General features: G+C 42.8%; 1 protein-coding gene across 1 annotated transcript in view; it reads right to left on the reverse strand.

The window, feature by feature from the left end:
• Window positions 1–2,198: 2,198 nt before the first annotated feature.
• The window catches only part of LOC122816313 (putative uncharacterized SMG1-like protein), a 403,196-nt gene continuing 389,736 nt past the window's right edge, over window positions 2,199–15,658 (reverse strand). Inside the window, exon 5 of the mRNA XM_044089046.1 lies at window positions 2,199–3,236. Within this exon, the coding sequence (XP_043944981.1) occupies window positions 3,174–3,236 (63 nt within the window). The 3' untranslated portion in view covers window positions 2,199–3,173. The remainder of the gene's footprint in view (window positions 3,237–15,658) is intronic.

Consider the following 15,658-nt stretch of genomic DNA (forward strand, 5'->3'; position numbering starts at 1 on the left):
TTTGGAATTGGCAGGTACGATTCATCTGTTCGGACATAAGCATAGCGTGCTAATGTGACTTTTAATTTCTTGCAGCAGTCTGTGGTTTACATAATCACAATAACTTTTCTGTGTTTCTGGGTGTGTAATCAGTTTAACAATTTTAAAGATGTTTTCCAAACATAAATACATATATAATAAATAATCCTCTCGAGACTTTGAACTATTGACAAAGTCTGGGAATTTGTTTTTTTCAAAAGCGAAGGTCAGCATTACAGCTCAGTAAACTGTCAGTCTGTGAGTAACTTCTGCACAAATTAAAATGTCTGAATGTCAAATGGCTTTAGATTGGAGGGAAGTTTATTTTTATTTATTTTATTTTACATTTGTTTACCGGGAAAGTCAGACTGGACACAAGTCCACTTTTAGTGGAAGCCCGGGGAGAAAAGCTCCAAAAATAACACAAAACAATATAATACATGAGAGAGAGAGAGAGAGAGACAGCAAATTATGGATGTAGTACTCATACAATATGGCAGAGATTGCATCTCATAACAGTAAGAATCATTGAGGTACAGAATAAACTTAAAAACATTTTTTTTTTTTAAGTTATAATTACAGCAAGGCAAATACAAATGAGTTAAGTTTTTAGGAGAAAGCTGTTTGTACATAGCTGAAGCTCTGAAACAATCTTTTGGTATGGATTAACCTGGGGATTGACACAAGTTACATGTTTACACCAGTATGTAGCATTGTAGTTTATGGTTTTCTTATTGATTTACTTTTTGCCGAGCAGTTGTTTGTCGATTTATTGATGGTCCTTTTGGTGGTTGGAAATTACATGGATGAATCCATCTCTATTATGATTTTTTTTTCAGATATTTTGACATCCAGACAATTTCATTCAGTGAGTTGGTGTCATGTGATTACGGAGGTTGCCTATTTTAAAAGTAGGGGTGTGTGTGTGTGTGTGTGTGTGTGTGTGTGTGTGTGTGTGTAAGAGAGAGAATTAATATGTATACTGAATATAATTTTGCAAATGGAATTCTTACTTAAACATGCCCCTCTTCTTGGGCAACTAGACTTGAGTAACCACTATTAGATCTTAGCCATCCAACTGGGAAAGGTTAATATGTGGATTTTCCATCTGGTTTGATGAAGGCTATGCTACTTACCCAAGGACTACATTTATGGCTATCCATCCAGCCATCATGTTGCAGAACTATATTGTTTGATAATGAGAGGTGCTTTTTACAGAAGTTGAAGGTTTTTGTCAAGAACCTGTCCATAAAAAGTGGCTTGTTTATGTTGCAGTGAAGGCTATGGTCTTTGTAGTAAGCGTTTTAAGTATAACCAGTATTTCTGAGGTAGAGGACGTCTCTTAAGGCAGGATCTTTCTTATCCTGGAATGCAAGCCAATGATGAAATTTATAGGGGCCAGTGAGAGAGAGAGGAAAGCAAAAAGCTTTTTAGTCTGTTTGGATAAGTAAGTGAACTTAGCCCTTTGAACTTTTTTGTCAGAAATGGTTGTAGTCTTTCTTTTGGCAGGGTGTTTTGCTGAGGCACATGCCAAAAGGGGCATTGCACTCAAATAATGGCTCTTGTAAAGGAAGAATACAGGGATGTTATGACCTCCTTGTCCCCGGATGAGATATCGATACCCTTACTAAGTGAAGTGGGCCATGTAAAAAGCTTTCCTTACAACGCAGACAACGTGGTGGTCAAAAGTCAGGTTTCTATCAACCTGGGTGCCCAAGTACCATATGACTTATTGCATGCTTACAACATTGTTATTATTGTGATAATTTGTGAGGACATCACTCTCCTCAAAGGGGATGATGATGCATTTTTTGGCATTTAGCTTGAGGCCATATTTCTGGCACCAGTTATTTGTTTGGTTGAGACCCTCTTGTAGCTTATTCAGAATTGTTTTATTATGTCAGTAATGTGAATTATTTACTTTATTGCAAATTTGTTGGGTTATTTTTGTGGATTGTAGTATTGTAGGACTGCTGATGTTGACATACGTAGTTGGACTGCTGGAATGGTTTTCCAGTGAGAATATATATATATATATATATATATATATATATATATATATATATATATATATATATATATATATATATATATATAAAGCCAGGAGGTCGACTGTGGTCTTCCGGAGCAACAAAAGAGTTAACTATATGATATATTTTATATGCAGCCCCAAGACCATTTCTGTTCACTCAATGCGGCCCCAGCAAGCCAAAAGGTTGGACACCCCTGATGTATAGGAAAAGGGTGGGAGGTTAAAAGGAGCCAGGAGAAGAAAAAAGTCTAGAAGGCCAGACAGAATGGTTCTAGCAGACACTGTCTTGGACTTTGAGAAAGCATCCAATTTGTAGTGTTTTGTGAAGGTGTGAACAGAAGGCCAGATGGCTGCTTCTAAAACGGATCTGGTACCACCACCTTAGTGGAAAGCACCTGAAGAAACCACTGCTCGAACAGAATGGGCTTTTCGGCAGTATGGTAGAGTTTTTTCATGGTGAGAACAGAAGAATATAGCTTTAAAGATCTAGGAGGCAATGCATGGTTTAGAAACCAGTTGCCCTAACCTGGAGTCCATGAAGGAAACCAACAGTTAATCTTTTTTTTTTTTTTTTTATCTTTAATTTTATCCAACTAAAATCTCAACTGTGAATGCCCAAGGTGCAATATGCTTACCTGTTACTTTGGGGACTGGTGAAAGAGGTAGGCAGGTTTATTGCTTGACTGAGAATAAATTCACTTACCACTTTTAGCATGAAGGATGCTTTGACCCTGAGGCTTACCAAATCTTTAAGGAAGATAGTAGGGAAGAGTGGTCATGAGAGCCTGCAATGAGGTTAAGCAATTTACTACAACAGATAGATTTTTTTTTCAGTAATTCTAACATTGGTTTTGTGTTGCTCTTGCAATGTACATTTCATTCACACATCAGCTGCCTGAAAGACTGCAGCAATAACCAAACATCTTAAACAACTCTTCTTTGAAAGACTAACATTTAAATTAAACCTTTTTATTTTACTACAAAAAGTTTTCACCGTTCTAAATCTTTAACAATTTATTAAAAAAACGCAAATAAAGTTTTACATTAAATGGCAAACAATCAGCAGTCATACACTGTGCACTCAAGAACTACATCAGTATTTACACAATTTAATGTACTCTACTTACCTTTCATTGAGTATATCATGTACAGCACTCAGGATATTGTCCAACTGTTTAACAATAACCTATGAACAGGAATGCACACAATTAGTGGACTAAAGTTTAAAACTGGAAATTAAGTACTGGCATTTCAATGCAACTCTAAGCACTAGCAAAAAGAAAAATAAACAGTGGGTTGCACTTTAAACGTTACCACTCCATTTTCTTAATTAGCTGCAAAACTTTACCCTACTGAATCTAAGCATCTAGAAAAGTTGCACACCTCCCAACATGCCTGTTTGAATTACAAACCATTTCTGAAAAATCAGATTGACAAAATCTTAACAGTAAATACCATCAAAAACAAGGTTTTCTAAACATTACTGCATTTTTTTTACAATAACCGTTAGTATACCAATTCAAAAGTATGTGGTATATTTCCAAATTAATGTTCTTCTATGCATGTTTACAAAACATGACAAATGCTGTTGGCCAAACAACTCAGACATTGCATCAGCAGCTTTCTTCAGCTAGATTTGAGCTGTCATTTTTAATACTTTATGAATGCATACTTGCAGTTTTTGCAGTTTTTGCAGAAGTGAGAAATTATGCATATCCACTATAATTAAGCATTTGACACCTCTCTAACCATGTATCTTGCAGTTCAAGGATAAAACTTTTGAGTTCTCAACTCAAAAGTAATATCCTTCAGAGTGCAGTGTTAACAGGCTGGACAGCAATAATGGAACCTCTATATGAAGCAGCTGGAAAAGTGCCTTACCAGCTGTATCTGTGGCGGGGGGCAGTGCTTTCTTGGCCAGGGATGAAATAATTTTTCTCCTCTCCTCCTCGCCTTTTAAATTACACGAAAAGCAAGTGAACGGGAGTGCAGTTCAAAGCTTCCCAGTGAGGCCCTCAGGAGCAGAACCTATTAGCATTTTTGCTCAAAAAAGCAATGAGGTGCATATCTGGGACATCCCAAGTTCAGTGGGTCCAGAAAAATGTTCCTGGGAAGCATCCCTTTGTGTGGGTCTGTTGAGGTCTTGTTTAGCTGAAGAAACTCACCTCTGAAGGGATACAAGCTGCAGTGAACATAATCATGGTTAGCTGCTCACTCTGTATACCTAGTTGGATGGTAACAAGGAGTCCTCCCTTTGCTTTTTGATGCACCCAACACATTACTGTAGTGCTACCCTATATCCATGGTCCCTGGTGCACACTGTTCTGAAGGCATGAAGGATGTGTTGTTGGGACTGCTAACATTTCCTTTACATCTATACGCAACTGTCTGCCTGTTTTCTAGGTACCCTGCACTTTCAGACCTAGGGTGCAAGACCCACAGGCATCTGAAGTGACGTTGATTGGGAGTGGTTGGTTTGATAGTCATACCCTCAATTCCACTACACCTGATCCACCTCTGTGCAAATTGTTTCTGATGTGGAGTAAAACTGGGAATAGTCCATAGTGGGTGGGATTGACCAGAAATGCGGCTCAGATACCACTAACTTTATTAGGTAAAGTGTAGCTAGAGAACAGACTGTTGAGGCAATGAAGCTGAAGTTGCCCACCAAGTTTCTAATGCAATGGTGTGGAAGAAAACTGTCTAGGTTTCCGTTTTATCCAGTGGAAGGAAAACTCGAAGATCGCCACACCTAAGAGGACTATCCTCTGCCTGGGGCAGAAGTTTGATTTTTGCTGGTCAAAAGGTGAATCCTAATTTGCTCTGCAACTGCATTGCCCTCTGCATCCCTTGTATAGACTAGGCAAGGATAAGGCAACTGTTCAAGGTAACTAGGAATGCTTTAAGTTCTGCTGTGTTTCTTCACTGTGGCCAGGCATCTGGTAAATATTCCTGATACAGCAGATAAACCAAATGACAAAGAAATATAGCTAAGTGCATTTGCATCTGCCACAGGCCTTAAATACTGGCTGTGACCTTTGAAAATGATACGTAGGCAGAGTCATAGCTTAGCTCATTTGACTCCAGGTGCCATTCCCTGATCTACATCCCCAAAATGCTACACTAAGGACAGTGGAAAAATTCCAAGTTTTGTAATTTGGCACGACCACGCCAGGTCCTAACACCCTACACCTTTGCTCTTTGTCAGAACAAAAAAAAAATTCTCTCCAATTTAGAGCTCCTTCCTTCTCTCTCAAGGAAGTGTGCCAGGACCTTTACACATCACACTATGCGAGGGGGAAAAAAGGTCAGTTCTCCAATCTGGAATGCCTTCCCAGCATAAAGAGGAGAGAGCCATGCCCCCCAACACCCTCCTGTTCGGTCTACCTTTACTTTACATTAGGAGCAAAAAAATCTGGAAAAAAAAAATTATTCTTTGCATCAGGGGCAGCTACATCTTTTGGTGTATCCTAGATACACTTCTATCTGCGTGAGTGCATCTTAGAAGTCTAGTTGAACGCAAGTACCTGACGGCTTAGCCTAGGCATCAGTGCCTGCAGAGTCAGCATAATGAATATGGGGATTTTAAAGGGATGTGTTCACCACTGACAGATCCAAAAAAATCTCCAATAACCACCTTTCCTTAAAATTAGGAAAAGCCTATAATGAAAACATTTTGCTTCTTGACGGTGATCTAGTTTTCACATGCAACTTCCAAAACAGTAGCACAGACATCCTACTACCGTGTGCAATGGTAATCTGCCCTTTCCTTGTTTAACCTTCAGATAGTTCAGGGTGGACATCAAATCCAAAGGCTGCTTAGACCCAGTCTAACATGCTGGTGGACAGTGTGGTGGCCTCCAAAAGAATTGCTGCAAAGGCCCAAACCAAAGCAGACTTGGTGAAGATGCTAGCTGATAACCTCTGCAATACTGTAATCCTTAGAAAAGCCCCAGTTTTTAGCATCCCTAAACTAGTTTTTTTAGAAAGGATGTCCAGCTAGCACCTAACTGGATGGCAGACTTGGCAAGTAGGCTAAAAGCCATTTTTCTTCAAGCAGGCCTGGACAAGAATGTCCCTCACACAAAGGGTCTTAGGCCAGAAGTCCTGACAGACTTCACAGCACTAAAGTCATGCTCCAACCAGAGACAATACAAAAACACATTGTTTATGTCCACCTTTGAAGATGACACTTGGGCAGCATTCCAACACCACATCAGGAAATGCCATGGGCAAATATGCAAGAAAAACTCCAAAGAATTCGACATCAGCAATAAAACAGCAAGTGTGATAAGAGGCAAGAGAATGTCTCCAGACAAAAGGTGCTCAAGGGGATGAAACACTTTTATGCAAGGTACAAATAAAGAATTAGATTGCTGGCCATAAATTTTTCATACCACAAATACAGACTTCGATGGAGAAAAGTGGCAACAGCCCAGCCAAGAGGAATGGGTGCTCAGCTCTGTATGGCTAGCAGGATATCAAATCACTACCCCCTAAGGGACTTGTGTCTTTCGGCTTTTCCCGGTTAGAAATTAGTGAAATCGCACAAATGCATACTTATACTTGTATATCAGACAGCTCCAATAGCATGCACTGGCTGGACAGGCTCGACAAACAGAATTGGCAGAAAAGTAATCACAACTCACAAAAAAGGCTCATTTAGATGCACTTGCTTTAATAAACTACCTGCAAGTAACTCTTCCTAGCTAAGGACACAACTGGGAAAAAAACAGTATTAAAATCCCTGTTAATCACCATTATGAGGATGGCTAAAACCCAAAGGCTAAGGATGCACCATGCTATGGCAACTAAATACTAAAATGGACAAAATCATGGAGTGACAAAAATTCTCAAAGACCTCTGCAACAATCCTCCCAGATGTACAGCCACCTTGGGGGGGGGGGGGGGGGGTCAGCAAATCACTTAAAATTGTTCAGCAAAATACTTGCAAAGTTTACCATCCCAAAGTCAAAGGAGATGTTATATTTACCAAAACTCAGGCACCTGCTTCCAATGAGCTGAATTGACAGTACAAATCCTTTGTATAAATAGCCCTTGCTCCTAAAGTGTCAAACTTTTAAGATTAAAACTATAAACTTTTAACAGAAAATGAGTTAGTCTCAATGGACAGCAGATCTTCAAAACAAAGCACTGATCTTTAACAAAGGCCTGAAGTTAAACACGAAGTACAGTTGTGTACACTTTCCATAAATGTAGATGTTACAGTGTATTCACTTGTTGCAGTCATCACATTTGGGTTTATCTGTCTGCAGGTAGCCCTCAGCCGGCCTGAATACCAGAGTCTTGGGATTTCTGCGACGGATGCTGTCGCTTGTTCCATGATGTCAGGTGTATAAAAACATGCAGCCGACGCCATTACATCAGTTTTGCTTGCCCCAAATGTCAGGTGCCCCCAAAATAGGAAGCAATTACATGGTATGGAACACCCCCAACAAAAAGCAAATACACACGATATAAGATATGCCAAACAAGAGATGCATAGAAGGAAATAAGTCAGGGGGCTGGAGGGAGGGTAACCAGGACTGCAACAGTGAATACACTAACATCTATATTTATGGTAAGTGCACACAACTGTACTATGTTCATGTTTCACTGCTGCAGTCATCACATTTGGGTTGATTCCCAAAGCTAAGGAAGGGTGGCAATAGTTAAAGAAGCATTAGGGCTGGCATAAAGGCCCTGCAAGACTGCTGTAGCAAATCCAGCTCTGGATTTAGAAAATATAGGCAAGTGGTAATGCTTGGTGGTGTGTAGAGACCTCCAGGTTGCAGGTTCCAGGATGTCCCTGGTAGGGAATCCCCAGAGGAATTTCTATAGAGGTAGATGTAGCCCTAGTGGAATGTGCTCTGATCCCCTGTGGGGTAGGTTTCCCATGGTGTTTGTAGCAGAAATGGATACAGTGTGCTATCCATTTAGAAATGGTTTGCTTTGAAATGGCCTTGCCTTCTGCCCCTGCAGCAATGCTAACGAGCAGCTGGTCAGATTTTCAAAGGCTTAATCCTGTCCAGATAGAATCTAAGCTACCTGTGCACGTCCAAGGAGTGCAGGATCCTTTCCTCTTCTAATACAGTAATCCCTCCCACCTCCAGTTGTTTTGTTTGTTATGTTTGTTATTCTTTAAACTTGCTCTTTCTCCTATCTTACCATATATAGTAAAATATCTACTTTCACTACTTTCAGTCCATCTAATCCACAAAACTATCTTTTGTCCACACTAAACCATATTTAAATTTATTGGCCCATCAATTTTTATACTTTATTTCTCTTTCACAAAAAGTAAGTTCTACTCAATCTTACAATCTGTTATCCCCAAACCATGCAGCTACAACCTTAACCTTTAAGATCATAAACTCAACCTACCTACTTTCACTTCTATCTTCTGTATTAACCTTTAACCTGCCATTTATTACAATTACCTTTAAGCGCACTGTGCAGAGCCCTTTCTCTAATACCTAAAAGTACCAAAAATAGCTACTCCCCTAGACTTTTCCTAAAGTTTCATCTCTAGCTAACTAAGCATGAGTACTTATTAATGCTATTGTCCTCTCTGCGGGCACAACCTTACCAAGCCCCCATTTCAAAATCCTCTTTCCCCACCTCACTCTTTTAAAGTTTTTGTCTAAATCTTCTAGCATAATGTTACTAGCTTTTTCTCTACTCAGTTCTAACATAGGCTGGTGAACCTGGGAATATTGAGTAACTCACACATTGCCTCATGTCCCCTGAACAACCACCTCCTCCTCCCACAAAACACACATACACACCCACAAAGCCATACTCACTAAACACCAAAAAATCTGAGCTCTCTAACATAGGACAGCAAGAACCAGTCCAGGAGAAGGTTACCACACCTCAGAACAGACCACCAAACACCACAACACCATCACAGCCTCCAATCATACACATAAACACACAACAACACCACGCCAAAAAATCTACCACAACAGCAGAGGCCACCAAAGCAGAACACCAAACAACCACCACCTCAAGACACAACCCCTGCAGCACAAACACCTCGGTCAGGAGATCAGTGATGCAGGTTAGTCAACAAACACACTGCCTGCTAGCCCAACAGCAGGTACCATGACTCGATGGAGTATACACTGGTGTCCGCTCACCAGACTGAGCAGGAGAGGTCTGGCATAGAAGGCAGAGACAGAGATCAGCTCACACATAGAATCCAAGATATGGCAATCTCCACAGCAGGTACAAATATGAGCTCAGTCATTGTCAGCTGGTGCCAGAATACTGGGGGGTGACCTCAGCGGACTACATGAAAGGTAAATTGGGAGCATGACAAAGATGTAGCCGAGTAGTTCGCCTGGGATGCCTGGCCTGACATCCAAGACAACCAAGCTGCTTGCCACATACAACAACCAAGATGATCAGGGATAACAGGTGGCTTAAACTCTGGTTGCCACCCCATAGATCAATGTGTCTGCCTGGGATGACATGCTGGACCAAGCCAGCTGCCCCATACAAAAGGCTTACCTGTCACCCTGGGATTCGGGATATCAAGTCTCTCTCTTGCCACGCTCAAGTGCGCAGGCGACTAAACAGAGCTACCAAAGGCCTCGCAAAAACAGAAAAAAAACCATAGAAAAATTGCACTGCTGCACACCCAGAAGTTACCTTCTCATCATGCACTTGAATTCGACTTCAGTATGGAATGTGCCAATGAGGGGTATGGTTAAAACCTGGTGAGACCACACTCAAGACTGGTGGCAACCTAGCATTCATCGAGGACCATCATCGCGTTCGGCCAATAAATCATCACAATACCCCCAAAAAAGGAGGGGGTATCCATATTACCCAAAGACACCCACACCTCAAGACTGGTGGCGATGCATCGAGGAGACCATCAGTGCATTAACCACACACCATCATATCATGGCACCAATTAGGTTGTAGGCCACCCTCACAAACTCAGGAACCTCCACCCCAAACACTAAGAACCCCTCAGAGGGATAAATCAAAAACTCTAATGCATATTAGTCCACTTCCAGTGCCTAATATAGACTGGGAACACTATTCAATGACACCCTAGCCCACAAGTTTCAGGACAATGTAAAGCTCAGATGCTTAATGGACAGGTCCTCATCAGAGGGAGACAACTAATCTCCATCCCCCCATCCGGACATGGGCACAATGTTCAACACCGCCAGTATACCCACTGGCACAAGACCACGATCCATAGCTAATCTGTGGAGGTCTATCCACCCCCCACAATAAAAAAAAAAGTAAGAGACTTCAAGAATCTTCACACCAACTTTCTACACTTCTCTGCAGGAGGAGGCCCCGAGCGTGGAAAACCCTAAAAAAGACTCTTTGTGGACCACAAAGCTGGCCTACCACTCTGGACTCCCACCATAAAGCAAACCAAACAAAACAAAGACTGAAAGTACCAACAACAGCGGAGCACTCTTTGCCATAAACACACCCTAGAACTCTATAAGAAAGGAGGAAGCTACCTCAAGGCCCAGCAAAAAGGAAATTCTTGAGAGAAAAACTGCTAAAAAAAAAAAACTAAGACACTTCTCGCGAAAAGCTATAAAAGAAAATTTTTGAGAGAAAAATATTCCCAACAAAAACTAAGAGAAATGATGTGAAGATTACTGATCCTGCCATCAGAAACAGTTCAATATGCTCAGAACTTCAGTGCAACTTCTGGCAATTTAGATACAGACAGGAGAAGCATACTGCCTGACGATTACATCTCCATCACCCCTCCCCAAAGGAGCTGAGCCTGTCTACTAGCACAGCAGCCATGGGACATCTCCAGCAAGTGAGAACTCCATGGGACAAAGCAAAAGCCAGCTCATCATGGGACCTGAGTGGTGTCCCGGCTAATGTGCTAGACTTAATCATTAAGCCCACTCTGTGGATGACTGTGCAACTGTGGTCTTACCTCCAAATCTGCATTACTCCACCAGGGGAGTGCCCATTAGCTTTGTGGGCTTTTTACCAAAGCCAAGCCTTGCCGCACCTGAAATTACCCGACCCATTAGAAAATAAAGCCTTATACTACCCTAGAGGATCGGTGTTCCTAGCCAAATAAAGATCAAGGGGAATTTGCATCAAAGGGGACCATCCCAGTTTGGCTTTGTCAAGGCATTTCATGCCTTCCTGGGAAAGCAGTCCATTTGAAACAGTCCTCAAAGCCATTGATGAGCCTTGGCAACAACTTTGAATCGGTATCATCCAAAAAAGCAATTGCTGAAAATACCCCTTTCGGTGTGTGAAAACATCACAAGCTGGCTGTGGAATCCTTACATCACAAGATGGGTTGCAAACTGGCTGAGTGACTACAAGGTTTCCATGCACCTTGCTGATGGGTGTGCCCCTCTGGCTCACAGTGGTGGGCTCCAGTCTGAAGGTTACTTGTTTGGCATCTCAGCGACAAACAAGCAAAACACAGGAGGTGCGGGCTGACAAAGTTGCAGATGACTGCACAGGAGAAATATATTGAAAACACATTCAGGACAGATATCACTCAAGCCAGAGCAGAGAAAGCGGATAACTGGTGCCACGCGGCATAGTCACACCCAAAGTACATAAAATATACTGCCCCTAGCATAAAGGAGAAAAACAGACACTAACACAGATAGGTGACTCAAACACGATGAAGAATTTATCAGGGACCACAGACATTCGACACCCATGGCGTAGTCTCATAGGAACACCCAATAGCATGCCGACGGTTGGAAGGCTACATTGCCCACCTTTAAATGAAGGGATTCTCATCTAGATCAATCATCACTCATCAGACCCCATATTGATCACAATGCCCCACCAATGATTGAGTACGATGCCCCCATTGAGGTATACCTGCCGACACTTGCAGCAGTGGGAGCCACAGTCAAACCTCTAAAGGTCTCAAAAGGGTCTGAAAAACTCTGTCTCTGCCCAGTGAAAAAGAACTCGCTCTACTGTTATTACACAGGCCTTGCTCAGAGGAATACTTTGCAACCATACAAGGCCATATCAAGCCGCCCATGATTGATAAAAATCTCCCAGCTCCAGATCCGTCAAGAACCCTACAGAAGCGGGGAGCGACACGGGCTGGGGATAGATTAAGCTGGAGAGAGGATAGATCGGTCACCAAAGACTCCCTATGCTGTGGAATAAAATCCCGGTATATGTGAGGCACCTCGCACCTCATGGCCTCAATCAGAAAGGATGACCAATGGATGGGAGATAAAGATAATACCCAGGGATTACCTCGTTATACTGCTCAACAGAGGCACAGCAAACCAAATAGTTGGTTTCCCTCAACTAGGTGGTAGTAAGCCAGCCAATGGCTAGGCTTGTAAAAATGGCCCTCGACGAGATAGCCTAGTATGAACCTATGAACCTATGAACCTATTCTGAGGATTAGGGCAAAAAGTTGGCAGATGAATGGACTGGTTTAAAGCCACACTAGACACTACCTTGGGCAAAAAAGATGAGTTAGTCCTGAGGGAACCCCTGTCTGCATGGAAGATAATGAGTTCCACTGCCACAAGGGCCTGCAATTCAGGCACTAGTTTTGCTGAAGTGATAGCTAGAAGTAAAGCTGTATTCCACGAAATTAATTTTAACTCTGCTGTAGCAGCAGGTTCAAAAGGAGGAAGCGTGAGCTTTTCTAATACAAAGTTAAGGTCCCAGGCTTGAGTGGGAGCTCTCATGGGAGGGTCTTAAACTTCTGGCTCCTCTCAGGAACCGTTTTACCACAGGATGAGAGAAGAGGGCTGGCTCAGTATTATAATGAGCTGAGACGGCAGAGGCATGAATCTTAAATTTAAGAGAAGGGTAGGCCCTTGTGGTGCATTTCTGTTAAGTAATCTAGTATACAAGGTAAGCTGGGCACAGTTGTGTCCCTTCCCTGGGACTGGCTCCAGGAACAGCATCTTTTCCACTTTTCTGAATAGGATTTTCTAGTACTAGGCCTCCTTGCCTCAAGAATGACATCCAACACCTGCTTACTGAGGGTTGCTGGTGAGGAGTTTAGGGGAGGAGTCAGGCTGCAAGGTTCAGGGTCTGTAGAGGAGGGTGCAGAACCTAACCCGCCTGCTTGGACAGCACGGAAGGAGTCTGAGGCAGGTGCCATGGTGGCAGTACTGTCAGACTTTAGAGGGTACCAGTGCTGGCGTGGCCAGTCTGGTGCAATCAGGATTGTCCTTGGCTTGTCCAGTGTGATCTTTAGTAGAACCTTCGAAAGGAGGGACAGAGGGGGAAGGCATAGATTGAGGGGCTTTCCCAGGAAAGGACAGGGCATCCACTTTCCAAGCTTGGCTGTGGGGAGTTCGGGTGCAATACTTGCTCAAGTGATAGTTCTGGGGGGAAGCAAAATGGTCCACCTCTGGTGCCCCCCACCTGTTCCTCAAAAGCTTGAATATTTTAGGATCCAGTTTCCACTTGTGTGGGTCCATGAGATTTCTGCTCATCATCTGCCAGTGAATTTAGTTTGCCTGACAGGAATTGAACTTGCAGGTGCACTTGACTACTTAAGGCTGTGTTCAACAAAGTCATGGCTAATCTGCAGAGTGGGTAAAAATGGATTCACCCTTGCTTATGTACCACATAACTGTGGTGCTGTCTTTACCAACAGATGCCCTGGAAGAACAAGGCCTTTGAAAGCTGTCCGAGCATTCTGTACAGCTAACATTTCTTTTTGACTGACATGCAGGTGCATTTGCTTTGGGCACCATTTGCCCTGAATGCACTGCCCTGCCATGTGAGCCACCCCCCCCCCATACATAGTCTGATGCATCTGTTAGGGTTCGGGTGGCAGGGGGTAGAGTGAAAGGGAGTCCCTTGTTGTGGTTGCAGGCCTCTGCCCACCAAAGGAACTCTGTCCTTAGGCAAGGAATGATAGGAATCATGGTTTCCAGATCCTGAGAAGGTTGACACCAGAGACTTTTTAGGTACCATTGAAGTTTCCTCATGCAGTCTTGCATATGGAATTAGTAGAATACAATAGACCATGAACCCTAGGGCTTGCAGTATTTTGTTTCTCTGGAGTGAGGAATGCCATCTGGAAAGCTGTGTTCAAGCTTGCTCTCAGGAATACAATCTGTTGGCTGGGTACCAGCTGTGATTTCTTTTCGTTGATGGTGTACCCCAGTGAAGTTAGAAGTCTCTTTACAAATGCCAGGTGCTGTAGTAGCAATTCCTGACTGTCCGCCTGAATCAGGCAATCGTCCAAGTATGGGTAAATTCGAATTCTTCTCTGCCTGCAATATGCAATGGCTGGAGCTAGGCACTTTGTGAACAAACTAGGTGCAGTAGATAAGCCAAAGGGAAGTGCAGAGAACTGATAGTGCAGAGCCTACTCTGAAGCGTAGGTATTTCCTGCAAGATTCCTTTATGGGAATGTGCAGATAAGCTTCTTTTAAGTGTAGGGTTGCTAGCCAGGAATCCTTGGCTAGCATAGGAAGCAGCTGGTGGAGAGAGTTAACATTTTGAATTTTGGAACCATCAGAAAGGTGTTGAGAATAGACAAATCCAAGATAGGACGCCAAGAGTTTTCTTTGCTGGGTACCAGAAATGGTCCGGAATAAAAGCCTGGTCCCCTTTGTTCTGCTGGGACAGGTTGAATAGCCTTGACACCGAGAAGAGAAAGTACTTGCTTTTGGACCTCTGCCCACTGGTTTGGGGGGAGGTCTGGCCATCCGCTTAGGACTGGGAGTGAGTGGAAGTGGAATCTGTATTCCTGGGAAACAAATGTTTAAGACCCATCTGTGTCCTGGGTAATGTACTCCCAGTTTTTGGCATGCAGGGCAAGTTTCCCTCCTAAAGGTGCAAGTACTTGGGCAAGGCTTGGAAGAGTTAAAGATAAGTCATTGTGCAATTTTACCACAGGATGGTGGCTTACTACTCCCTGTTTTGGGCATGGGAGCACTCCATTGCTTAGATCTGTGCATAAGCTGAGACTGAAGTCTTGGTGGTCTGCTACCCCTGGGTTTGGACGGAGGAGGCCTGGAAGGGACTGGAAAAGACCAGATTTTAGAAGGCCAATGCCTACTGAATATAGGTGGCTGTACTTGTAAGAAATCTTTAATGGTTTGCATAGACTTCGCTTTCTCCTGCATCCTTTTGAGGAAGTCTGCTTTACTGCCAAACAGATGCTCTTGGTTTAATGGTGCATCTAGTAATTTTGCTTTGACATGATCTGGCAAGTTTTGTTCCTTAAGCCAAGCATGCCTTCTAAGAACAGACCCAGTGACAGCAGCCCTGCAACATGCTTCTAAAGCATCAAATCCACATTGCAAAGTATGTTTACCAACTTGGTTAGCAGAATGCATTAACTCTTGTAAATCTTTGTGTTCTTATCAGGAATCATCATTTTCTGTTTAATATGCTGCTGATACTTTAACATATGAAACTGGTAATTTAAAGCCCTAATGGCAAGAGTAGCAGAAGTGTATACCTTCTTACCCCATCTGTCTAAAGCCCTAGAATCCCTGTCCGAAGGGGTAGGATTTTTGGCAGTTGTAGCCTTAATGCCTTTAGGTCCCTGGGAAATGATCTCTGGATCCACAGTAGGATTTCTTAGAGGAATTTGTGGGAGTCAGGTACTCTATAGTACCAGTCAGGTTTCCT

Source organism: Protopterus annectens, chromosome 12.part0 (assembly GCF_019279795.1).
Source record: "Protopterus annectens isolate FY-2018-M chromosome 12.part0, PAN1.0, whole genome shotgun sequence".
Taxonomy (NCBI): Eukaryota; Metazoa; Chordata; order Ceratodontiformes; family Protopteridae; genus Protopterus; species Protopterus annectens.